Here is a 26,638-nt window from a genome sequence, read left to right as displayed (position 1 = left end):
TCAGAAGACCTAGTATACGTCACAGGGAACTTCCCGTGGGTTAAAATCACAAGAGCAAAGTCTATTGATATTAATGATGCAGTTTTTAAACAGAACTGTAGAAAACGTATGGAAAGGTTTTAGGTAAGAAAGAGAAAGATAAGAAGCATGTGTTATTAGGGATTCCAAGCATGCTCAGTTCCACCTAGCATTTTAAAGTGATTTTTAAAACTGATATTGAAAAAAAAAACATAACTTACTCGAAGATCTTGCTGAGTGTCTGTGTGGCTGCTTATTTTTTTCTCTGTTCTCAGTCAAAGCACTTCCACTGGCCATGGAAACAAGGTCTAAATCCGTGTCTTCTCTGCTTACAGGGCTTGCCTGGAAGCAGTGGGAGAGAATGTACACAATCATGAAACAAAATATAACATTTTCTGAATGCAGCTCACATTACCCCAAATAAACAAACAGGGTCTGTCAAACAACCTTCTTCAAAATGATACCACAATCCTTTATTGTTGCCTAGGCTGAACAAATGCACTATGTCAAAGCATTTCTGTAAATAAGAGCCGATCTTAAAACTGTGGTTTGTGATCTGAGTCAGTGCAACAACAAAAGAAAACATTTTAGTACAGTAATTTTGAAGAAAATCAATCTTGCAGATGGCTGATGAAACCTTAAACAGCTTAAGATCATTTACTGACCAGTCTATAATTTAAGTTACAGTTGAATGTCAGAGATGTCATATTGGATTATTTTCTACAATATTTATGTTTTATCCAGGACATGTATCAGTTCAATCAGCCAAGGGCCCAGTAAGTAATTTAATCTTTTAGTTTTTTGCTAATTAACCATAACCATCAGACAGCATTTTAATTATACTTTAGGTAAGAGTATTATATTAATTATAAACTTCTAACATCCAATGGTGATACATTTTGGCATGAGGCAATGTACCTGCACATAAATATGGCATAATAGAAATGAAAATCATATTTCATTTTAGCAATGGGTCCTTGTTTTGGGAACATGTAGGGCAAAGATTAAAAATACTGACCTGGAAGATACCACACACTGTAAATGGTAGATTGTTAGTTTTGCAGAAATGACTTCACATTTACTCAACAAGAACTCCCCTTCCTTGCAATGAAAAGCTATTCAACATCAAAAGCAGCCATCTAACAATACTGTTGACTAGATACTGAGGGCCAGTAACAATGACGGGGAAAACTCAGACACTGCAGAAGAGCAATCTACAAAATCCCCAGTGTAGAGCCAGTCAGCTGGACTGAATATAAGGACATACTTAAATTTTCTAGATTCTGGACATTCAGAAGTGGAGTCCAGGAGGCAGACGAAGTCATTCCTCTATCTGGGCTGAAAAGCCCCAGATCCTTTCAGAAGCTAGGTGTCTAACTGAGTAGAGTCCATTTTTTATAAAAGCAAACAAACAAACAACAAAAAAGGAAAGACTATGCTAGCGGTAATGTCACCAAAATTTTGCATATCATAGTAGCTAGACTGCTCAATCAGGAATCGAGAGACTGGGTCTCAACTCTTTCCTCGGGGGGTTGAAGCCTGCAGCTGCCTTTTTCTCAGGAAAATGTCATTACTATAAAGTTGTAGGCTATTCTGGAGGAGACGATCTCCAGACTTCCTCTTCAAACCAGCTCACTGTACCAAGAGCAGCATTGCACCAATGCAGACAGGCTTTGTAGTCCAGTCTAACTTAGAGAATTCAGATGAAATGGAGACCTGTTTCATTTCTTTGTCTTTACCCAGTCACTGTTTAATGTAAAATTCATTAAAAAGTTCATGCATTTTCAAACCAACAACTCCAAAGATACAGAGATTTTATGCTCTTCCCAAGTGAGTGCGTATCCTTTGTGTCAGCACAGAAAGTTTCTCTCTTGTTTTCTGATGCTTGCCTTTTATATGTTTAATGACCGTGATTTTAAAGTTTTGCTTTGCACAGGTAGCAGGCTGTATTATTGCTGCTAACATCAATATTTTATTTTCTCTTCCACAGCAGTGTCAAGAAACTTTGAAAAGATCAAGTTTTATCCTGCCAACTCTTTATGTTTTTGGCCTTTATTCACAGTCACTTTAAGCTTGTGAGAGCCCCGTATGTCCAAAATCTTTAAATAGAAAGCTTTTAGTCTTTCCTTAGTAGAAATAATGCAATCATTGTGATGCTCAGAGAGATTCAAACCAATGGAATTGATCATTCTCATTTCCATCCAACCTGTTTCAACACACAGCAGAAGTTTTCTAATGTTCCAAATCCCAAAGATCCAGGAGGCCACAGTATTTTAAACAACTAACCTTTCCATGGAATTATTATCCAATCCTTATCATCATAGAATCTGAGGCTTCAGATCTTGTAGACAACAATATTCAGTGTTCTATGCTAGATTTTAACAGGGCTGTCTGGCTCTCTGATGTAAATTTTTTTTTTTTTCCCAAATAAAGGTAAGTGTTTTCACCCAATTGCAGTTAGAGTAATATTTAAGGTTGTATTAATCACTGGAGCAAACTTAATTTCAGGTTTGTAAAGAACCTGATTGAAAGTCCTCTGAAGCTAATTAAAACCTTCCCTTTTACATTTATAGCTTAGAGCCAAAAATTTGGAAGAAATTTAAGATACTGGTACACTTTTTCACAGAGTGCAGTATTGGACATCCATCTGTAGTGATCACCATATTTAACTCTTTAGACTTTTTGCCCTTAGTTTTATTACTACAAACCTTTTTTTTCCAATTAATTGGAATTTAATTTCAATGAGGAGGAAGCTTTGCCTTGAATACAGCGCTGCATCTGAATATTTGTCTGTTCCTATGTTAAATTATCAAGATATTCTGTAACTTTCTGAGGTAAAAAGTGCTTTTAAATTCAGGTTATATCTTAATGATTTGGAGATACCGATTAATAGCGAATTTACCATGTAGGTAACTTAAACTACATACAAAGATGAATCAGGAAGTCTATCTTACATGTCATTCAGCAAAATCATATTAATTTCAGGTGCCCAGATTAAACTTTAAGTCAGCAAGCCTTCCTAAGCATTTATGTAGTAGCAGTAGCAAGCAAAATCATCAAAACTAACATAATAAGGTCTTAGATTTACTGCAGGTTACTATATTGGGTTTATTCCCCAATGAGAAGGGCTAAGACTTTATTGTTAATATGCAACCGTTGAAATACCATTTTGTATCCATGAAAAAGAATGTCTTAAATTCTTGGAATGTGCACAAATATCAGTTAGAAAATTATATTAATCTAGTTCTTTCAGAATGCAGGCTTAAGTAACCATACAAATTAGGGATCCTATTACACATCAGGAAACTTTATGATCGAGCATACAACATATGAATAAACTACTAGAAATGCCCAGGAATGCTTTCCTCTTCTAATTATCCTTTTTTTTTTTTTTTTTATGTATATTTTCCTCTTTCTTTCAGTTTACCAGAACTTTTCTTACTTTTTGATAATGATTGCAGCTAAGTATTAACTTCATTTTTGTCATGATTTCATAGGTTTTAACTGAGTTACAGAGCAAAAGCATTAGGAGTATGTTCACATTTCACTTTTCAACCTTTAAATGTTAAGAGAACCCATACAAATTTTAAACCCGTAATTCTCCAGTCATCTATGTGTATAAACCACATCATTATTTCATTGCTTATATGGTACTGCTTTCTGCATTAGAGATACATTCTATTCCTTTTTCTATTTTTTGACCTTCTATTGCATTTTTCTCTGTATTTCATTCATGTGGAACAGCTATGTAATTATGTGGCACAGGCTGTGACAATCCCATAACATTGCCAGTTATGTGGGCACACCACATAATACTGTTGCGGGATTGCAGCAGTATTTTGTGGACAGAACTGCTTACTGTAAATAAGATACAATCTACCTATGTGCACATATGCTTACCGATAATTACATAATGTGTAATTTAGATAACATTATTAGATTATGATTTGCTCAAATTAGAGCAATTACTCTTTTAGACTTTACCTAACAAATAACTAGTAGTGCTGCTGCAACCAAAACCCATCACAATGGTCGCCTGGTTCATGATTTCAGGCACTAAACTTTAACAGCAACCTAAGAATTGGACACAACCCACACCAGAGAAAAATTTGACAAAATCTGACTTAAAGAAAATAGTAATAGTAACATCTAAGTCTTAAAAGCATTTTTTCAACTGTGAATTTTAGAAAAGTTTATGGAAGTGTTTCCAAAACATGCATATTGCATAGGTGGTAAAGCTAAGGAAGACAGAGGTTAGAAAGAGCCAAGATTGCTCAGAGTACAGAATGAGGCATATGACACATCATCTAACCAGGAAATACTTTTTATGCAACATCTTACATTATATATATGAATATAAGACACTAATTCAGTATAGTTTGTAAGTTTTGCCCCCACATAATTCCATCAACAAGAATATTGCTAATTTGCCAATAAAATGTAAAGTGTGTATATATAAATATATATATTTATACAGTATAAATTGGCCTGTAGGCATCATAACACTGCTCACTATCAAAGAAACCTTTGGGTATCTCTGACATTGAGACTTTTAAGTTAAATCGCTTATATTCTCCCTTCTGCCAACCTACAGAACTACACATTTCAGAAAATACAACATTTTTTTAAATGCTGCAAAGAAAAGAATGAATCATGAAAAGAGCAGAGGGCATTTTATGATGTAAAAAACTATATAAAAGAAATTGTAGGGAAAAGTCTGATTTTACACACTGTTTTTAATAATGTCACCTTATTAATATACTAGTCCAACTTACTGTCTTCTAATAAATGACACTGTGGGCATATTAGAATGATTTAGGTATGTGACTTACAGAATTTAAGAACATTTAAACTTGTCTGATTGACAGGAATACATGTTTTCAGTCAATAATGTAATTAGTGCTGAACCATATTTAATTTTTTGTAAACATTTTTTAAAAGGTTGATTTAGAAGCTTTAAAAAACACACAGTAGCATTTGATGTCTTAAAAACAAAACCAGTATCAGATTATGAAACTAGAACCCTATGTACACACATGGGTTCTTGTGCTCAAACATTTTCTTCTGATCTCCATCAATGGGCGACATGATTGCCAAATAAAGACAACACTAAAGAATTATATTCAATCAAAAAAATCTCCTGGTTGTTTTTACACCAAGTATGCATTTGAAAACACCATCAAGGCATAGCTGAATTCTGCAAAATCCCACAAGGAAACAAGTTCTTACCACAAGTTGTACTTGTCTACTGTCACGTATCACAGGATCTAACTCAGGCAAAAAACGACAGCTGGGAAAAATGTAGAATAGAAATTTCAATAAATCCCACTGTACTGGGTTCACTAAAATACCTGGACAGAATCTTTTCCTGGAAACACTCCTGCTTAAGTAGAAATGATACTATTTAAAATAATTTCATGTTTAACATGTATCGGAGTAATTAGCATTAATTGGCAATATTAAAGAATCAGAGTAATTAATATTAAAATATTTGCATTTAACATTAAAATAAAGAAATTCTTAACAACTAATATTGTTTATTGCTACGATCGAATACTAATTTAAAAATGTAAATGTCAATAAATGCAACCATGCATGGATTTTTGCATGTACTGACATAAATTATAGCCAAATCAGTTGTCACATTACTTCACGTAGGAATAAAATTTTTTCAGTTACATAAATGTATTAGTTTTTCTAAACAGTCTACCAATGGTGTTCCAATGGAGATCAGTGGGACTTTTGCCACATTCAAAAATGGTATCATAATCTTAAAAAATGTCAGTACAAATACTAATGCATAGCACACACCTGCAGAGGTAACATAATAAAATTTTAAAAAATTCTTCTATAAATTTCCATCCCTTCTTACTTTCAAACATCACTACATGTTCTATTCCAGTGTTTTCATTCAAATTAAAAGTCATGATAGTCATCTTAAACAAACACTTGGAGTGTTTCACTATTACGGAACATGACTGACAGATATATATTTTCTAAGGAATATGTGCTGCATACACTTCCTACAGTCATTGATGCAATTTAGAAAAGTGGAATATTTTTCCATACAAAACATAACAATATGCAGTCCATTTTATTACAAATTAAACACATTTTTAATGAAAATAAAGTTAAAATGCTTACACTAAATCCATTGCTTGCCTACTGACACCTTGTTTGGTTTTATTAGAGGTGCTTGGCATTGGGTCTACTAATGACTTCACTAAGATATCAATGGTTTATATTGAATTTATGACTAAAATATACTTACTATGTCTTCATATTAGTTTAGGGAATAAGATTAACCTTTTCTTTAACTGTATTGATATTTTACCTGTTTAATAATCAAAATTAAATATAGAAGGAACATGTTTACAACATTTTACTAAAGTATACCATGAAGATGTAAAAGTTGGGTTTATGTGTTGAAGACAAAATATAAATACATACTATCTAGTTAAAAAGTTTTTTACTTCCTTAATCAAATCTAACAATATAGGTAATGTTACAGTTAATCTAATTACATAAAACCATAATATAAACCAATAAAGTTATAAAATATATGATGAATAAGCACTTTTTTCTATACTCTTTACAATATAAAAAACAGTCCATTGCTAGCATAATGCTATGTAGATATTTATCATAAGATTCTGCACTGTGCATCATTTCATCATCACCATGGAAGAAGTATCTGTATAATGACTGCTAAACCAATTCTTAACGGTATCATGTTTGGGACCCGGAAATATGGTATACTGTCTGCTAGTTACAAAGTTGTGTTTGTTTTAGAACTATTAACCTAGGTTTCACTTTACAAGATAAATTTAAAATTAAAAAAAAAAAAAACTAATTTAAAGGCAATGACCTCACCACTTCATATTTTTGGAACTGGCTGCTTCATAATCCAAAAGCTGTGTATGAAGCCACTGGTATGTAAAGTCTTTTCTCCTTTGTAATTTCTCATCTAAAGTAGTATCCAGCTGAGAAAATTCTTCTTCTTTACCTGGGGAGGAAAAAAAATACTCCTGTCTTTCATTATTATTTTAAAATATCATTTTTTAAAGATTCCCCAGATGATAAACTTTGAGCATTTACAAAAGAAAAAAGGCAATTACTTCCTTTTCTTGCAAAGAGTCCAACTAACCTGAATTTCTTCACATACATTTGAGAAATACTTTTAAATTAATTTTGAATTTTATGGTTTATTTTATCTTTTGGGATTAAATATTGGCCTTCTGAATAAAATTATTTTTATTGGGAAATAAGATTCTCCTTTATTCTGAAATATATATGGAAATATACATAAATTGCTTGTCATAGGATCTGTGAATGTTGCTTACTGTGCTATCCCTATGCTTAAAAATACACATTCATGTGTATTTATAATTCTATTTACCAATCTATAAGATTAAAAAAATCACCATTATATGCAAGAGTGGACACATGGCAATCTTATTCCTCTGATCTATCTTTTACTGATATGATTTATTAAGACACTTTAATGGCACTTTCTGATACTGGACTTCAAAGCAATCGCACACATAAATGAAATTATTTTTCACAAATTACTACCTACTTTTGGATCACAAAAGACACCCAAAGACAGAGAATAAAATAGCGACCTTATGAAAAAAAGCTGTACAATTCTGGAGATCCTTCAGTTTTTGGGACCATTCTGGTGAATACCAGATACATTTTGAGGCATAAGGAAGAGGATGGCAGAATTAGAAGAGCCTGCAGAGGAAGCATCATTGTTGCATGGGTACATTCATGGATTAGAATAACTCCTTATTTTCTGTTCTTATATATCAAGTTTATAGGTTATGGCTTTTTGGCACCTTTGACTCAGGGCTTTTAGAGACATCAGAGAACTTTTTTTTTTGTACAAAAGTATTATGTTTTTCTCTTTAATCTCATTTCAGATGACATTGAGTTATCTTCCCTCTTGCTGATTATTCCTTTTTTCCTTTCAAAGATTTTTATTTCGGTGATAGGTAAATTCAACAGCTACTAGAAGTTGCTTAGTGGACTATAGAGCACACCTGTCCTTTTGCACTTGAACCAGCAAAGAATGTAGGTCACTCCACTTGGTATCAAGTCTATTTGCCCACTATGAATGATTTAACTATCAATAAAGGGGGGAGACGGGGGGATGTCAGAACTGCCTTTGAGGTGAATGGTTTCCTCATATTTTAAGCCTTAGTTTTCATTCATGGTTTGACAACATAAATTGAAGTTACAGGCTATTCACCAACTCACCTTTGTAAGAGGTTTGCTACATTACCTGTGGTATTTTTAAACTTTTCCTTCTGTAAAATTATAATATACTTTGTGTAAGCTGCAAAATGTAGTTCCTCACTTGCATTTTACCTGGCTTTACAGTGAGCTCATTGCTTTAATCTTTTAGCTCTAAAGGAATATTGTTAAAGTATCATAACTTCTCATTTCATAGTCTGAAATACAAATGTCTTTTGATTGTGCTCTCCATTTATCTTGGTATAGAGAATCTCTATTCAAATCAAATCTATTCCCTGGGCTGAATGTGTTCAACTGCCAAACCCATAATTAACCTATTAAAATGAGGCAAGGTCCTGGTCCAGAATATGAAGTCATGTATGTCTTGCTAGTGACTCACAGACTAGAACTTAGGCACAAGAATTTATCCTCAGTTGATGTAAAGAACTCTCATTTACCTCCTTAGGAAGACAGAAAATGAAAAGCTTGGATGGAGAGTCACTCTATCTACCCAAATGAGGTTGTAAGGGCTAAGTAAAAAGATCAAGCAGTGAACTGCTCAGTCAGTGCCAAATATTAAAATATAAAGAGTCCTAATTATAGAGTTCATCACCTTCCTTGATTAAAGTGGGAGCCATTTCTTCTTTTCTAAGTTTATGATATTGCCTTCCCCTGTTCCTGGTTCAGTACAGCTTTCTGACCTTTAAATTTTGAAAGTTTATAGGTTCCAACTCTGCAACTACACTGGTACCCTTATAGCTCTCCAGATGAAGAAGATGCTGTTTACAACAGCAGTAAGAAACATTCTGCATGACTTCGTAAGAGCATTCCTGGAGATTGAGCCTTCTGCTTTTCAGCATGTGTTCTCCAATGAGAAATAATTCCCCAAGACATTATCTTTAGCTTTTTTCTTATCTGTATTTACAGAAAAGTAAATACAGTATTGGTCCAGTATTACCATCTTTCTCAAGAGAATTACTTCTTCCTATTAAAAGGGATCAGTATTATTTATGCATTTACTAAAATGTTTTTTACCTTTTCCTCCATTAAAAGGGAAATGTATGTAAGGATTTAAAACCAGTATTAGAAGTTCATGTCTGAGTCTGTGTGTCAGTGATGGTCAAAAGAAGATCCACATACAATAAGCTATGATAAAACTTACAAAAAAATGACTCGGCAAGTTATTTTTCCAAAATGATTGTTAATAATTTGCCTTAGTTGTACTTTGAATTTTTGACTGAATTATGTCTGAAACACAACTGGTTTTATTTAATAAAATTTTATTTTATTTTAAATTTATTTTAATTTATTTTTGCACGTGAATTATTGAGACGTTATTGAAACAAGAAAGTGACCAAGATAAAAGTGCACACAATAGGGTTTTTTTCCTTAAAATTATATCTGTTATTGAACAGAGTATTCTTGTTCCACATTAGTGTTAATAGTGGCTTTTTTCCTCAAATGGGCAGACACTGTTCAATAATTTGTTTAATAATGCTGCAGAAAACTGTATTCTATTTTCTTATTTGGAACATACCCATATTCTTACTCTTTAATAGTAACATCTCTCTTTTTAGTTCTTATGAAAAAATATTATGTTATGAATTAAAACACAGCATTATCACTTTTCTATTCCACTTATGAACATCATGTGTTTGAGGATCTGGTGTATCAGTATCATTAACATGCATTTGCTTGATAGCTTTCTTAAATAAGAGCTCTGGGTTTTTTAAAAACCTGGACCTGATTTTGTAGAACTACTAACACTCACAAATTCCACATAAGTTCCAAAGAGCTGTAAGCATTCTGTATCTTTGAAATGGATCAGACCTATAATCTTTAATTGTTAAACCCAGACAACTCTTACAATATCAAAGAAAAAAGGAATACATCAAAGAAGGCATAACTCCGTCAAAAACAAAATTAATCACAGAGGTATTTAAAGTATCGTACTCTCATTAGATTATCACTTCTAAGCTTTCAATCTTTTTGACTTTTTTTTACATGACACACACGTTAATAATTTAAGATTGGAATAGTCTTACATTTGGCATTAATACAGTAATGATTTTTAGGTGTTGCCAATTAATCCCTCCACTGTGTACTTAGGCCAGATCTAATGCAGCTTTCAAGGGCACCTACTGCCATTTTCCTACAGAATTTGGGCATCTAAGTGGAGAGAACTTACAAAGAAGAGCCTGGGCACCTGAAATGTCCTTGGAACTGAACATTCAGGAAAATAACAAATTCTTTTTTAGGTCCCCAAATCAATATGCAAACCCGTAAGAACCTGAACTTCAGGATCCAGAAAAATGTCATCCTCTGTCAAATTCGTTTGCTGGGCATGCTCTGAGACAGAATGACTCATGTTCAGTTTAAAATATGGGTGTTACTTATGTACTTTAAATTAGATTATCTCTGGATAATCCATTAAGTGAGTTAAAGGAGAAGGGCTAAGAATCTGTGAACTACTACTGGTGAAGTGCCCTAAGTTCTATATAAAGTCAGTTTTCTTCTCATAGGTTTTTCTTCAAGATCTTGTGCCCTCAGCTGTAGCAGTTACCTTTAAAAAAAGGATTGAAACATACTCAAAGGGAATAGCTTGGCATGTGGAAGCCAGAGATTCAAATCTCACCAGGCTAAGGAGTACCTGAAAACCTATGTTTCCCACTGCCTAAGGAGTACCTCATACCCATGTTCCCCAGTGCAAGGGCAACTGTTCTTAACAGCAAGCCAGTATACAAAAAGAAGGGAGATGGTTACACAATGTCTACATTCAGGGTGATCTTTCAGATTCTGCATTTTAGTTTTCAGATTCTATGCCCAGGAAACACCGATCTTTCTTGATTGTTGTAAATCCCAGTTAGCTACTCAACTCTTTGTCAATTTATATGCAAGAGGATGCTGAAGAATCTGATTCAACACAGTGATTTTTTTTTCAAATCTATTTGTTGATGATGGGAAGATAAAAGGTCTAACTTTAATATGTCATATGTTTCTTGAAACAGAGAAATGTGTAGAGAAGTCTGCACTGTATCCAACCTTTTACAGTTAAATTTTGTGTTTAGAGGGTGATTTAATTCACTTCAAAACTTGCTTCATACAGAGTACAATACAAATAAAGTAAGTCACTAAGAAAACTAAGACCTACAAAGTGAAAGAAGGGCTTGGAATTTCTTCAGCATTCTAAGTTTTCCTCCCTTAATATAAAAAATATGTGACCAGAGTTAATTTTCTCAATATGTATTCTGGAAGTGGTGCTCTTAATAAAGGAATTAAGTAGCTGAGATGATTTGGTATAAAATTTATATGTATGCTATTAATATATTGAAATTTTTCTTATCTGACAGTATACTGGTATACGTTACTAGTGAGCAATATGTATTATGAGGGCGTGTGTGTGTGAGTCTGTGTATGAGCGTACAAACTCTATAAAAAGATTATTCTGAAAGAAAATTAAAATTATATATACCGAGGATTTTTATAATTTTTCCTATGTATTCTATAAAGTTATGTTATAGAATCATTTAGGTTGGAAAAGACCTTTAAGATCATTGAGTCCATGTTATAATACACATTAATAAATAATCTTGAAATCCCAAAGCTAAAATCCAACTTTTTTTCTCATTTTCTCCATATGTTAGTCCACAAACAAAATTATTTCTGTCAAAATCTGTATAATGCACACAGAACAGAAAGCAAGAACAACATAAGTAATAACATTGCTACCAGGGCAAGAATTTGGAAACAGACAGGAAAATAACAATAATAAAAAACCCACAACAACCTCCCCCAACTCCACCCCCAAAACCATCTAGAAATTTATAGCAGAATGTAAGAGAAATGAATTTCTTCTCTTCCACAAAAAGCTTGACACATTTGTCAGAAGTCTACTTTGTCAGAAGTCACTAAATACAGCTAAGCATCACATAGCAATCACTACATGCCCAAAATACTGGTTTTGGAAAAAGAATGGTATTTAGTGTGGTCTTTAGCATGCTCACAGGTATTCAGTGAATACATTTATATTAGCAATATATATAAAACTTCCAGACAGTTGGTGGTATCATATGGCAGTAATTGATACAGAGTTCTTTTCACTTAAAATTATAGTATCTCTAGATAATTTTTGTTTATCTACCACTCAGGTCTGGAATTTTCAGATAGTAAAACACATACATTTCTACCTTAAAAACACAGAAACTTGTTTGTGACATAGCTATACGGTACAGATTAGTTAATTTTAGATGTTACTTTTTCATCTGAGTAACTTTTGACTAAATCAACTTCCATCTCTAGGACTAGAATGAATGAAATAATAAAAATATTTATAGCAGTGTCTGAGTGAGTTCACAGCTGAATAAAAGATTAAATAGAATTTTTTCACAAGAGTACCACATCAGGTTATGACATGCAAAATTTCTTGATGCTTAAAAATGCATTATCAATTACATCACAAGGAGTTTTGAACATGGGAGTGCTGATCAACCTACAAGAGCACATCTTTCAAAAATTATAAAAGCAATTAGTAAAAGGAAAAAAAATATTTCTGAGGGTTTTTTCTAAAACTTGTGCCCTTTTTCTCTTTTTACCAGGTATTTCAGATTTTTTTCAGACTATAAATAAGGTTTACTACATTACTATTCCATCTGCAAACCTTCTCTTCTGTAATCTCTTCATCTGCTATTGTAATCATCTCCTTTTTACCACATGACTGTTCTTGACCTCACCCTCACACTCATTCTTCCTGCACCGAATCCAAGTATTCATCACACTCTCAGTTAAGACCATATCTTTATTTTGGCTATCCTTTTTCTCCCTGTTTTAATTTCTATTTTTTTGCTGTATCTTTTTCTATCTTTTACACTGTACTCTATTTCTGGGTGATTAGTAATAAAGCTTCACCTATTTAGTTCATCCTGCTTCCGTGGTTACTACATTTCAGCCTGTGCTTTCTGTGTTATCTCTTTGATGTCGTATTGTTAGATTATGTAAAAGCTGAACCCTTTCATTGGGATTCCTAAACCACTGAAACTGTGGTTTTCAGCTTCTGAATTCAAGGAAAACAGGATTTCATACTTCCCACACATTCTTTTCTATTTTGCTACTTGTTCCTGCCTCTGCAGAATACACCAATGCTACTATTTATCAGTAGTAATTAGTATTTATCCCTAGCTTATTGGTTATGCTCAATTTGTTCCTTTCCCCATATTGAGGCAAATCCAAGTCTTACTTAATCTTCAATGGTGCACTTTCAAGACACCTCATTTAAAGTTATTTCACTCTATTCATATCATGATAGTGTTGATGAAGCTCTCCCAGTATTTCCTGATTATTGAATCTCTTTCACTGCAACCCTCTGATCACACAAATATATTGCAAACTACTACTTCATATTAAATTGCTCATGTCTTTTACTCTTCTTGTGAACATGGTACGTTTTCCTTTGAATTGCTTCATAAGCTTCACTTTCCTGGCACTGACTTCAAGGCAGCATTAAACACTGTTCATTCCAATTTATCCAACTTTCGCAACTTTTATGGGCTGTCACCACTTTCTGTACTCCTCCATTTTGGTTAAACACAATTTCTCATTTATCTTCTATAATTTCCTTCATAACAATATCAGTTTCATATAATGATATTTCCTAAGACATACAACACCTTTCTGAGTTGATCTGTAAACCTAAGGAAATGTTTCACGTGAGGTGTGTACAGGAAGCTGCTACACATGCAATTGCTGATTTTATTTTCTGCTAATTTATGACTATTCTGATCTCGTTCAGGCAGTGAATCTTGGGATAAGAACTTGAAGAGCTATTTGGGGAAAGATATAGGGATTGAATAGTGGAGGGCTAATAACAAGAATAATGTGAGAATATCTTGCTTGGGTCAATTAAAAATAAGTCATAGAAATGGGAAGAAAAAATAAAGGAACAGTAGTGCACTAGTTTAATACAGGTCACACTCTCTAACACATTGTATGAGATTCCCTTGTCCACCAAATAAAGAATTATTTCTTTAAAAAAAATAAGCCAGAAAACAAAACAATATTCTGCCATTTGATTAAACTGGTTAATATTGTACCATTTAAACCATTTCATTTAGACTTATGTAGATGACTGTTCAAACACATTCATATCAAGGAAATATTCAGTAAAATTGGTTTATTTCTTCAGAATACTACAGCAGTCATTTAACACTGGAATTAAACATATAGTTATGGTTATTTATTTTAACCTCAGTGAATGACAAAGGCCCTGTGAATTCTTCGCCATAGAAAAGCAGAAAAAAAAGCAGAAGAAAAAGCAGGAGAATGAACTGCACAGACATTTGGAAATGTTAAGATTCTAATTTCTTTGAAACCTTCCAAGTTTGGAAATGCAAATAGCAAGCTCTGGTGACTGAGTCTATGATTTTGCATTTATTAAATTTTTGATTAAATTCTACATAGTCACTGACTCCACTCAGTTGAAATATATCAGTTGTTCTGGGTATTTTTGTTTGTACTAAGACAAGTATTGAAGACATCCAAACATCAAACTCTTCAGCCCCAGTACGTTGGACTCTCACATTGTGGTAACAGTATAATAAACAGCATTACTATTAGGATAGCCAGAAATTTTCATATTGGATTAATGCTGTGGTGAAAGTGAAGAAAGATTGTATTTTACTCAGGAATAAACGTAAAACAAGTGACAACAGATAGGATGAAGAGTATATATAAAGAAAATTTTAGTGTCTCAGCATCTACCTACATACACAGACACACACACAGACACAGACACACACATGCAGAGCTTCCTCAGGTTCCCAAAACTTAAATAGAGAGAAGTTGCATTACAACTAGAAAGAATGGACTAACCTTTTTCAGTCCAGCCACCCAAGGGCAGACTTGTTTTATGTATAGGTTGGGAAATAACATGAAATAGCTTTATGTTTGAAAAACTACATTGGTTCTTTCTTAAAAAACAAAAAACCCCCAAACCAAACGCCAACTCTACAAAAATAGAGAAATTACAGGGATGATATTCTACCCACATGCACACAAAGAGATGAGTTCTTGATGTAAATTGCTCCTTCCTGCAATTAGCACTCTTCAAGATCCACTCAGGCTTTTACAAGTTCAAAAAGTACATAAAAAACCTTACAGCACTATGCTGCGCTTGCACATTATTCTTTTGTGTAGTCTTCTATGAACAGGGTGTTCTGTAGTCTATATACCACCTGCTTCAGCCACTCGGCATGGGCAAATTTCATCAACAGCGCTGCTGAGAAGTAAATATGGAGTATAGCCAAGAGTTACCCAGAGATCTTTGGATAGTCAAGGCCCTTGAAGAACCAAAGAAATCAAGGAGGAGTAAAAAAAAATTTTGAAATGGTATGTTCAGCATTTCCATGCTTAGTTATCCATTAGTAAATGTAAGGAATAAATAAGATGGAAGTAGATTGAGCCTATTTTGTTTACCCTTACCGCCTACTCTCTCACATAATTTCTGTCTCATCCCCCAAATCTGCCCAGTACAGACTTAATCTCTAGTTTTTCTCATAATCTTTGGGAATTAATAAACCCCCTATTAACGGACATTCGCTACTGAAAAGAGGAATATATTTCATATTGCGCAGGAGAAAATTAAGAGATGCCTAACATCAAAATTTTTTTTACAGAATCTTTTGATAGATTTTAGTTCTATACATTCCAGTTCTTAAGATTAATCGACAGAAACAATCAAGAACTTGAACAGAAGTGCTTAGTTGCTCAGTAATGAAACAGCATTCCCAAGCAAGAAAAGATTATCACTTCTATGGAGTCCAAGCCAGCGGAATACCTTTCTCTAAATTCAATAAACCAAGCAAAATGATTTAAGACATCAGATCTTCCAAAGGAATTCTCAAAAAAACAAATACAAAGGAACATTTTGTAAGAGCGCAGGAGGTCTAACTACTATATTGTCCCCTATCAAGAGGGCAAAAAATACAAAATACAATAAATTGTATTGAGTGTGACAACCATTAAGGTAGGTTTTGTTTGCACTGAAGGACTTAAAAGTACAAGAAAGGGACCAAAAAATCTAAACCCAACAAAAGACTTGTACAAAATAACAAATTGAGGTTGCTATGTGACAAGAAGACACATATGCCAAGTACTAAAAAAAAAAAAAAAATCATTACTCAGGAGCAGCATGAAGTTAGTCAGTAAAGCTGACTTCTACAGTACATTAATAATTGTCTCATAATTTTTATGAGCAAGTAATTAAAATATGTGATTTTGTATCACAGATTGGGAATATATATTTTAAAAAGTCTTTATTATGTTTACTCTTGAGAATAAACATTTTTTCTAGATAGTTATCTGAATATATGAACTTGTTTTTAAGAACACATGTTCATCAACACACGTGATGCACACGAGTACCATATGTGATTGGTACTTACCAATGCAGAGTAACACTGAAAGTGAAATCATGAAATTATTGTATTAATGTTAGTATGTAGTTCAGTTATGAATACCTATAAATTGGTTATCTATTCTATCTATTATGTATATGTATCATTTTCAATTTAAAAGTGTTTTATTTTGTGTGGGTGAAACTCCTTCTGGCTTACTTTCTGATGTTGACTTGAAATACCTGTTGGTATTTGATGAAGGTATTGTGACAACAATTCACAGCTTTGTCAGTGCAGTAATGCATAACAGCAGAACTACTCTACATTGTTAAATATACATGCAAAGTCTACACAGACTAAGTGCAAGGCTGCTGTTTAATTTACTTTATAGTAAAACCCAGAGGTACCACTGAAGATCAGGCCTGTCATTATACCAAACATTGTATAAACAAGGTTTGATTTAATGCTCATTGAATTCAATGGAAAAAAAGTCTCAGATAGACATGGTTCTTCTTCTTAAGACTCTACATCTAAAGTGAGTTAATCCCCAAGCGTGTACAATTCTTATATATTTATATCCAACTTAAAAATAACCATAAATACTAAACTTATGAGTGACTATAAATATAGACAGAAAAGTACTAATTCTTCTTATTAAGTTATACTTAATTGGTTGATACATCATGGAAGAAAATAAACAATATGAAATTCCAGTGTCTTATGGATCTATTAAAAAAAGGGATTTCCATTTGTGAAGAAGGACAGGTAAAAAAAGCAAAACAAAACCACAATTTGCCCCAGGTTAATTCATATGGCTCAAAGAGCTTAGGATTTTTATAGATTTCTTGATTAATTGGGCTGAAATTTTCAGCTTGTAAACACATGAAAAATGCAATAATTGAAACACAGTATATAATTTTAGAGAAATCAACACATATTCAAGAGTATTCAGCCCCAGGGGAATTGAACTGACTTAATTATATTGATTTTGGATCAGTTATAGTTACAATGGCACAGATTTTCTCTATCCATGCAGAGAACGTTTGAATGATTTACCTCAGTGAATGAAGAAATCAGAGTTGAAAAAGGAGTAAATTAGCCCTGACTCCTCCTGTTCTTTTACAGAATTTTGTTTAGACCTTTATTTAAATTATTTTTTTAAAACAAAACAAAAACCCTAGTTCTATTACTGAACATAATTTAATCTTACTTTAAGCTTGATTGTAAATATTTTGTTCTTAGAGTAGGTGTGTTTAAATTAGTTTCTTTTTTACTAAACTTTTAAGCTAAGTTTGTACAAAACCTCTCCAACTCACTGACTTACATATATATTTTTATGTACATACATATAAATTCATTTGAAAAGGAGGGAATAAGTTAAATACCATGATGATTCTGAATAGGTGAATTTGCCTCATGTGCATTCTGTTTATATTTGCAATAGCTTTCAAGACAGCCATAGCTAATTAACTTAAAAGTATAATTTGTTTTACCTGTTGCCTAACAGCAGGTAAAACAGTTGTCCATTCCTAACTTCGCTTGTTTGCAGCCAATTATCTAAGCTCCTGCAAATAGCACAGGAACTTATGGAGCATTAAGGTCTGATCCAAAAAGGAGTGAAATCCCATAAATTCCAATTAGGTAAGCAAACTCCCATTCGAGATTAAAGAACTTCAATAGCTAATCTTACACTATTTACTCCAGAAGAAGGGAACAGATGATTATATTATAAGTTTTACAACCTTATAGACTAAATTAGGCTATTAAAATTGTATTAATTTACACGGGAATTTGTCTATGATCAAATACATATGTGATTAAATATGATTTTTTAAAATATGAATTAAATATGATGTAACTGGCCAAACCAAGATTTTACTTCCACTGTAACAGTCACTGTCATGAAGAAGAACGAACAGCATTTAATTGCCAAGTTTGAATGTAACAAGAAAATACCTGCTTTTTGCTTTATATTGGAGAATGTGTTTTATAAGAAAGAATCTAATGCAGTGTCCCTTTCGTACAAGATATAACAATTTTAATGCAAAGTAATTGGAGTGAAAAGGCAAACAGAATTCTTTAGAACAGTTGAAGAAATAAAGAAATATTAAATGGTAATATTTACAGAATTTTTTTAAGTTTAACTACAAAAGTGAGCACCAAGCATTGTTTTGTCAAGCAAAATTTTTCTGCTTTTCTGAAAAGCTAAATACATTGATTAGAAGCAGTATGTTAGAGGTACTGATACAGAGGCTAGAAAAAGGTATACATGTCTGCAATAAGAATACAAAAAATGTATGTTAAGTAAATACAGAAACTTGTTTGTAACTTTTACTGCGGTTCTTGAAATTCTCTTTCAAATCTTTGAACTTCTCCATATTCTGGTTCAGTGAATGCATCAAGGGATACCAAAACTGGAGAAATGTCTGAATAGCATCATCATCCTCAAGGCAGCCAGGTCTCTGAACAGACTTTCCTTCAGGATTCTCGCTAGAAGAGGAGGAAAACAGGAGAAAAAAATGCAATGATGTAGCAAAATAGTGACTAAACCCAAGATTTCTAAATTTCAATATACTTAAAAAGCCTTAATTCTACTCACCTTCTCCTGGATTCCAAACAGATTCTTCAACTTTCACCTGACTAGTCCTGAATAACTACATCTCACAGTGCTCTGAGCGCTCATCAGTACCGTCTCCTTGTGCAACTATATTAATTATGCAAGGAAAAAAGGGGATTTGCCCCTACTGTTTCTATAATGAACAAACATATTGTTGATGGGAAGTCACAGACATATATAACACTCTCATAGGGGAAATAAAACAAATTTCAAAGGAAGGAATTAGTATGATGCACGGATAACTCGCATGCTTAGTAATATAGTGAAATAATAGTAACCATTTGTACAAAGGAATAAAAAACAAAAATCCCAAGCAGCCATAACTGTGGAAGAAGCAACTTTCAAAATTTATTCCAAGTAAGGTTTTATAAATATTTCCATTTGTAATAAATGAGAGATGTTTGAAAGAGAATTTTGAATACAGTGCACACAACTCACATGGTACGATGACAGCCTATGCAGTGTTTTAGCATATGTAGACCAGACTACAAGTAGAGTCTGACAAAACCTAAGAAGGCAGACCTGGCTAAGAGTCAGGAGTCACGCTTATTAAATTGAACTCTCAGGGGTATCATGCAATCAGAGGTCACAATCGAGGCAACAGAAGCAATGTCACGATATCAGAGAAAGGGCCAATTCAGACCTGCTCCCTGACAGGCAATGAGGTCACGGCTTGCGGCAAATAACTGTATTAAAAGGGAATACTCTCTGCACACTTTTAGAACTGTCATCTGAACAAACAAAGCTGGGTCATTGGTAGGTTAAATCAGAACTTTCTGCCTTAGTAGCACATAGCTTCCTTTCTTTTTACATTCACTACTAATTTCTCAATTACAAAATATACATCAGCTACTAAAGCAAATTCTCAATAAATTTAACTTTGAAATACACAGTAGTGTTTAAATTCCCCTTTTTTAAAAGTTAAATTCTATCTTTGACAAAAGATATCCCTGGTCTCTTCATAAAGTGAAAATTACTAAGCTTGCTTCATATTAGGAAACAATAAGCATGCAAAAGCTTTAGGGAAATGACTTTCCACAGTCAATTTCTTAGTAACGCTGATACTCAATCTGCATTTAGAAACCATTAAAAAAATTAAAGTTATTAATAATCTGCTTGTTTAGTGATGATTGTGAAAGTGAAATAAAGTTATTCTTTTGTGTGGCTACTTGGATTTCTTTATCTCGTTACCTGGACTGGGTTATCTACAAGATTCTACAAATTTATGAAATTATAACCGTGTTGGATTAGTTAACTTGACAATAAACCTGCAAAGGAAGAACTATTTTAGACTGTCATGTAAATAAAATTTTATTCAAAAATATTATCTCTGTATGCAGCCTTTCTTAAGAATATGAGAAAATAATATATATATATTAAAAATAACTGGAAAATTCAGTATTTCTACCTTTTTTATACACATAAGGCACACAAAATATCCACAGTGCATACATCAAAACAGCACAAACTTACAAATTTCAAACAACTGCTAAAATGTTTCTGTATTGCACATGGTAAGAATTGAACTGTAAAGTTATGAAGTTGGAAGATGTACATTATAGAAATAACACAGCATAGAAGTTACGCAGATATCACTGCATGATTGTACATTTTTACTAAAATATTTGAGTTACTTGTAATTCCTTGTAGAATCAGCTAAGTCTACCATACATACTATTTTGTAGATTACATGAAACTTGTAAAAGGTATAAGACTTTGGTATAAGAGTTAGTATTGAATAGCATAAAATATTCAATACCTAGATTTCAATTTTAGAGTCTTGTTTTGCTTGAAAAATGTTGCACATTACCAAAATATATTATGTATCTGAACCACAACATTGTTACTTATGAAGAAGAAAGAGACTAAATGTGTGTTCAATATTAAACACATGAAAATGGCCTTTTTGGAATGCTGTAGATCTCTGACCTCATTAATAGTATTAATTCTCCATAACACCATAGTTCCCATTGCAGAATAGGAAAAAAAGAATTCTTTTATAAGAAACTTTAATCAACTACATTTTCAAATCAATGAAAAGCTCTGGGGTGAAGATCTTCCTTTAATTCACCTCTAAAAGTACTTAAATATGCAGAGGCATTGCTATTAAAATGTATAGCTACAGGAAACATTTCTTTAATTGTGATTTAAAATGTATCATGTTGTCCAACTGAAACAAGATTTCTACATATAAAATATATCTAAGAATACAGTATATTCCTTGTTCATAGCGCCATATCACATGGAAATTCTTTTGCAAGATGAACATTTGTGCAATGCGACATTCATGATACTTTTATGGACATAGAACATACATTTTCTGTAGCCTATGTTAAAATACCATTTGCATACCAATATGATTTTTATCCTTGAAATACTCACTTTGGAAAATACTTGGAATATATCTGAAAATGCACTTTTAAAGACCTCTTCATTAGCAATTGGTTTTTTGAAGTGTAAAAACAGCATTGGGTATTATTCAGTAAAAGCAAAACAAATAAACAAACCACCCCAATATTGATTAGTCCCCAGGCATCCAAACAGATGGCAACAAATTCAACAATTACTTTTAATTAGACGTACTAAATCCAAGTGCTGTAACACTTTATTTTAGAGGAATTTAGCCAAACCTATTGTCCCTTACCCCCTCCAACCAAATCCATTTGGATTTAACTTGTTGCTAAAATTATCTGTCTTTTGCACTCTAAGACCTGGGTCACAACCTTACTTAGGGACAGGAAATAGTTATCAGGTCACTGAATGGTCAAATGAAAAAGGATTTGAAATGCTTCGGTATTCAGGGGTCTATTCATCCAAAATGATTGCCTTATGTAGTATTAAAAGCTATGAACGTGGAGTCAACTTGTTTACATATACATTGGCTGAAATGCAGATATCTACACTACCTAGCTTTTGGACATAAAATTTCAAGGAAAGGAGAAAAAAGAGAGGTAGAATCTCAGAAGATGCCAATAAGACTATCTGAACTATTATGTTACCTTATTCAACAATGAGAAAAACTAGTTTTCAACCTCTGATGACATTTCAGGTGAAATCTCATTCTCACTGAAGTCATCATTGGGTAGTTATTAGCAAAAAGCAGTAAGACTTTTTTTTTTCATTCTTATGTGCAGTTTCTTATAGGTTAAAGATTGGTAAACTACCATGTTATGAAAGCACAGGTGATAGCCTACATGTTGTATAAAATCCAAGTTTTGGCTCTCTCTAGCTCAAAGACCACATTTAAGTCTGATGCACTAATAAAGTCCTGATACCACCACAAATTACAACAGTCTGCAAAACAATGGGGACATGAACAAAGATATAATACACAGGCAGGTGAAATATGTGGTCAGAAACCTTTAACGTGAATACAGGAACCCTAAAGACTGGAATCACAGTGAGAATTCGTAATATTAAGTTGGTATGTACCTATGGCAAATACCTCCTGTTCAGGAACTTCAGGCAAATAGAAAATCCCTTTTTTTTTTTTTAATTGAATGTGAAAAGCAAGAATATTACTAAAAATGTCATATGTCTAGATCATTTATAAATATTCAGACACTGAAGTGCACTGCATAAATGCACATAAATTATGTTTTACATATTTATTTTTAAACATATACCATAATTTCAGGATTGCTTCATTCCACGAATACTGAAGAAATCCTGCAGTATCATTGATGGACAGGAGGCTAGAAAATTAGGCACAGATTTTATTTTTTAGTTTTCTTTTATAATAAGAAACTGGGCCACTAGAACTATGTAACTGAAGCTTGAGTGCGTGCACTGTAAGGCCCCTGCAGTCTTTTACAACTTTTCAGCGTACCGCTGTTGTGAACTGGGTTTGCACTCTGCCAGCAGAGCAGCTCTGACCCATGGAGAGCACTCCTTCAGATCAACACTGCCTCAGGCTTTACTGCTTTCTCCAAGAAGTCTTACATTTCAGGCATCAAGTTGAATTTCTTCTGGAGATGATTAACCCAAACCCATGACAGATTTTTTCCAAGATATCCAACTCCTTATGTTTATTTTATCCTGGCTCTTTTTGGATGTACTGGACACAAGTAACCTACTCATTTTACATGTTAAAGGGCTGGTGGAGAGCCATTAATTCCTTAAAATGAGAAAATATTTCAATGCGAGAGTTCTGTTGTGTAAGCTCAAACTAAATAATAAGAAACAAAGCCATAGAATTCTGATTTTAAAATATAGATCCCCTTCCATACTGTAATACATTTTCATCACATTTCAGGACAGATCTTACATTCTCTGGAAATGCATTATTCTGTCATTTTTGTCAGTGCTGTATGGTTTAGAAATTGCTTCCCTAATGTGGCATACAAATTTAAAGCCTGGGAGATATGTAATAATTGCATTTTACTGTAAACATGGCAATTGAGCTAGTAGAACTGCAGCAAGACCATATTTAGAACATGGTTATTAATCCTTTTCAGATCACAGCTCAATCAAAGATAACTTAATTTAGAAATGGATGTTTACAAACAATGCAATTCCTGGGAGTTGATGCCATTTATATTTTTCCTTGAAAATAGCTAATTTCTAAAAGACAAAAAGAGCTAACACAAATTATTTACTATCATTCAATGTCTTTTTAAATGTTCTTAAATCACAAACAACAAAATATTTAAAGCATTGAAAAAGATTAATATTAGCATTCCACTCTCAGTACCTTCTCTTAACTCTAATGCAGGTATTTAAAAGCATCAGTGATTTGAATCAATATAAATTCTATTTAATTACCACATATCCTTTTTCTTCAGTGTATTCATATATCATAATGTAGAAAATCTAAGAAACTATGTTGATCATTATGCAACAATATTGTAATGAGCTCACATAATTAACTCAAAGGTAACCTTAAATTACCCCTTTCCAAAGTCTCAAGTTCACATTTTTAAATAGCACTAGTAATAATAATCTATAAGAATGTTTTGCAACATTTTTCACTTGAGACTACAAGGAGTTTCATAACTGTGAACTATCAGAAAGCTGGAAAATAGACGACTTTAAACGGATCCTTGATATTTATCTTCCAATCATATGACATAATCACAAGATCATTTTACCTCTTATTCTTGTTCCAATATGAAAAATAAATGTTATTTCTACTGACAATTTAAAGAGAAATGAATAAATATTTCCATAATTAAAAGCCACCTGAGAAAGCATAATCTGTTCATTATCAAATTTGTATTGGTGAAATCTGTCTTAACATTATACCCATTACATTTTCTTTAGTCGCCAATGAGCATAAAATGACAGGAAATACAGTACTGCCAATTAGAACTACAGTTTCCCAAACTACAGTAAACATATCTTGACAACATCGTCCAATGCATTTTTAATATAGTTAAACTTCCTGGCATTGGTCATCATGCATGTTCCTGAGTGAAGTCAAGCTGTATTGTTCCCACTTCTTTGAAGTGTATGGTATAGATGTGCCATTGATGGATATGGATATGACTAAAAATAAATGTACTATATGTGCCAATAAATCACCTAATCTACATAATTAATTAGAACATAGTCTAAGAAATTCTGAGAAACTAAGTGAATCATATGCAAATAATATTTGGATAGTTTGATTGGAGTCTCAGTTGATCTACTGCATCCTTCCAACTTGTTCTACAGATTGGAATCCAGCTGCCATTCCACTGAACAGAAATTATTTGGATAACCCACAAAAATCGTTGAGGTGGATGGATTAAAGAGGACCCCAAAAGATATATACTGTTCCCAAAGCTTGTAGCAAAACAATGTGCAAGGTCTGGGGGCTCCTTCTTTAGTTTTGAGCTGCTGTACCAGGACAAAGCACTCACACTGTTGGTTGCAAAAGTAGGTATCCTTCCTCTGTGTAAATGAAATTACAGACCCTATAATTACAGACCCACAGCTGGCAAAGACGCACATTCAGCCAGGACTAATTGGAACTTCCCAAGAAAAGAGGAGGAGTCAAGGATAGATTCTTCCTTCAACTACTGATCTACTTTATCCAAAATAGTCAAGATTATTTTACATTAAATCAATGACTGAAATAGACTCCAGGCAACAAGAGGAGAAGCAGTCATAAAGTTTTCTAAAAATATGCTTTGCTGCAAAACAGGAAATGATGAAAATTATCTGTTTTCCTTATAACGTTTCCAAAATTTTGAGATCTTTGAAATGTAACCATCTACAAAACACACAAAAACCTCCAAGAATGTTCAATAAAACAGTAAGCAGGCATATTTTGTTTATCAATTAACTAGCACTAACTGAAACTCAACAACCGTGCTGGAATCATAACCCTATCACATCAAAAAAAGCAGCGTAATATACATAATCCCAGGAAACGTCCAACAAATCATCAGAAGTGAAAGTACATCAAGTCAGGCTTTCATCTGTCTTCAGGTTTTTGATCAGGCTATAGTTTCTTAAGAGAAGCAGTAAACATATTTACACTTGCATATTCTGTGGCTTACTTTATAACTTACTGAAGTTAATGTCACAATATATAATTATGATTCATAATTAACCAAACATAATTTATTTAAATGATAGTTTTAACGAATCTCTATTATACAATGACCACATGCATTAAATTAATTTTAAAGAAATTGAAACAGCATCTAGACAGAAAGCATTAGGATTACAAAATGCACGTTGATACTACAAATTACACCAGAGAGTAATTGTTCATAATTTACTTTCCTTTCAAGGTATACAAATAAAAAAGCTTAGGTGTTATGCTTATTGAATTCATATACCTACTTACACTCACGGTATATGCATATATATTTGTGTGTATATACACAGATGTATCGTATGTATATGTATTGACACATACACATATATAGACACACAAATATACACTAACACACATTTAATTATATTATGGTTTGTGCCTTCACATCTTGCTTGTATTTTTAAATGGTAAGTTCTTGTCTGTCGGAACCACATTTCCTCACGCTGTTGATGAAGCGTGTAATACAAAGGGCTTTGTCTCTGACTAACTTCTCTGTGCTATTGTGATTCAAATGTGAAATAATGGTGCCCTGTAGGGATTTTTATAACACCAGTGAGTAAAGCATGATGACTTTTATAAAACTGAATAAAAATTTATGATGTCACTCAAGTTTTGAAAATGTATTTTCCTACAATGTGTATGTCAAATTAGAGATATGTGAATTGTCCCATGGGATTAAAGTTACGCACAAGTTTTCAAAATTGGATATTGACTTTTTGCATATCAGCTCTTCACAACTTTTGTAACAGGAAAATAGTTGAATATTGCATCAACACTGCGTCCTCACTATGTTTAGATATTGCTTTACAGATGTTGCATGATACCACACTGTCAGTATGATGCAGTAGC

The 26,638-nt window shown here is 33.0% G+C and overlaps 1 protein-coding gene across 1 annotated transcript in view; it reads right to left on the bottom strand.

Annotated features, from left to right (window-relative positions):
- Positions 1 to 26,638, bottom strand: part of LRRIQ1 (leucine rich repeats and IQ motif containing 1) — a 115,680-nt gene that overhangs the window by 16,443 nt on the left and 72,599 nt on the right. The window contains exons 23-25 of the mRNA XM_075150621.1: positions 6,892 to 7,024; positions 5,248 to 5,308; positions 240 to 360 (exon numbers count right to left, since the gene is read on the bottom strand). Coding sequence (XP_075006722.1) covers positions 240 to 360; positions 5,248 to 5,308; positions 6,892 to 7,024 — 315 coding nt within the window. The remainder of the gene's footprint in view (positions 1 to 239; positions 361 to 5,247; positions 5,309 to 6,891; positions 7,025 to 26,638) is intronic.

The sequence above is a fragment of the Calonectris borealis genome, chromosome 1 (genome assembly GCF_964195595.1).
Source record: "Calonectris borealis chromosome 1, bCalBor7.hap1.2, whole genome shotgun sequence".
Classification (NCBI taxonomy): Eukaryota; Metazoa; Chordata; class Aves; order Procellariiformes; family Procellariidae; genus Calonectris; species Calonectris borealis.
This window is presented reverse-complemented; position numbering and strand designations above follow the sequence as displayed.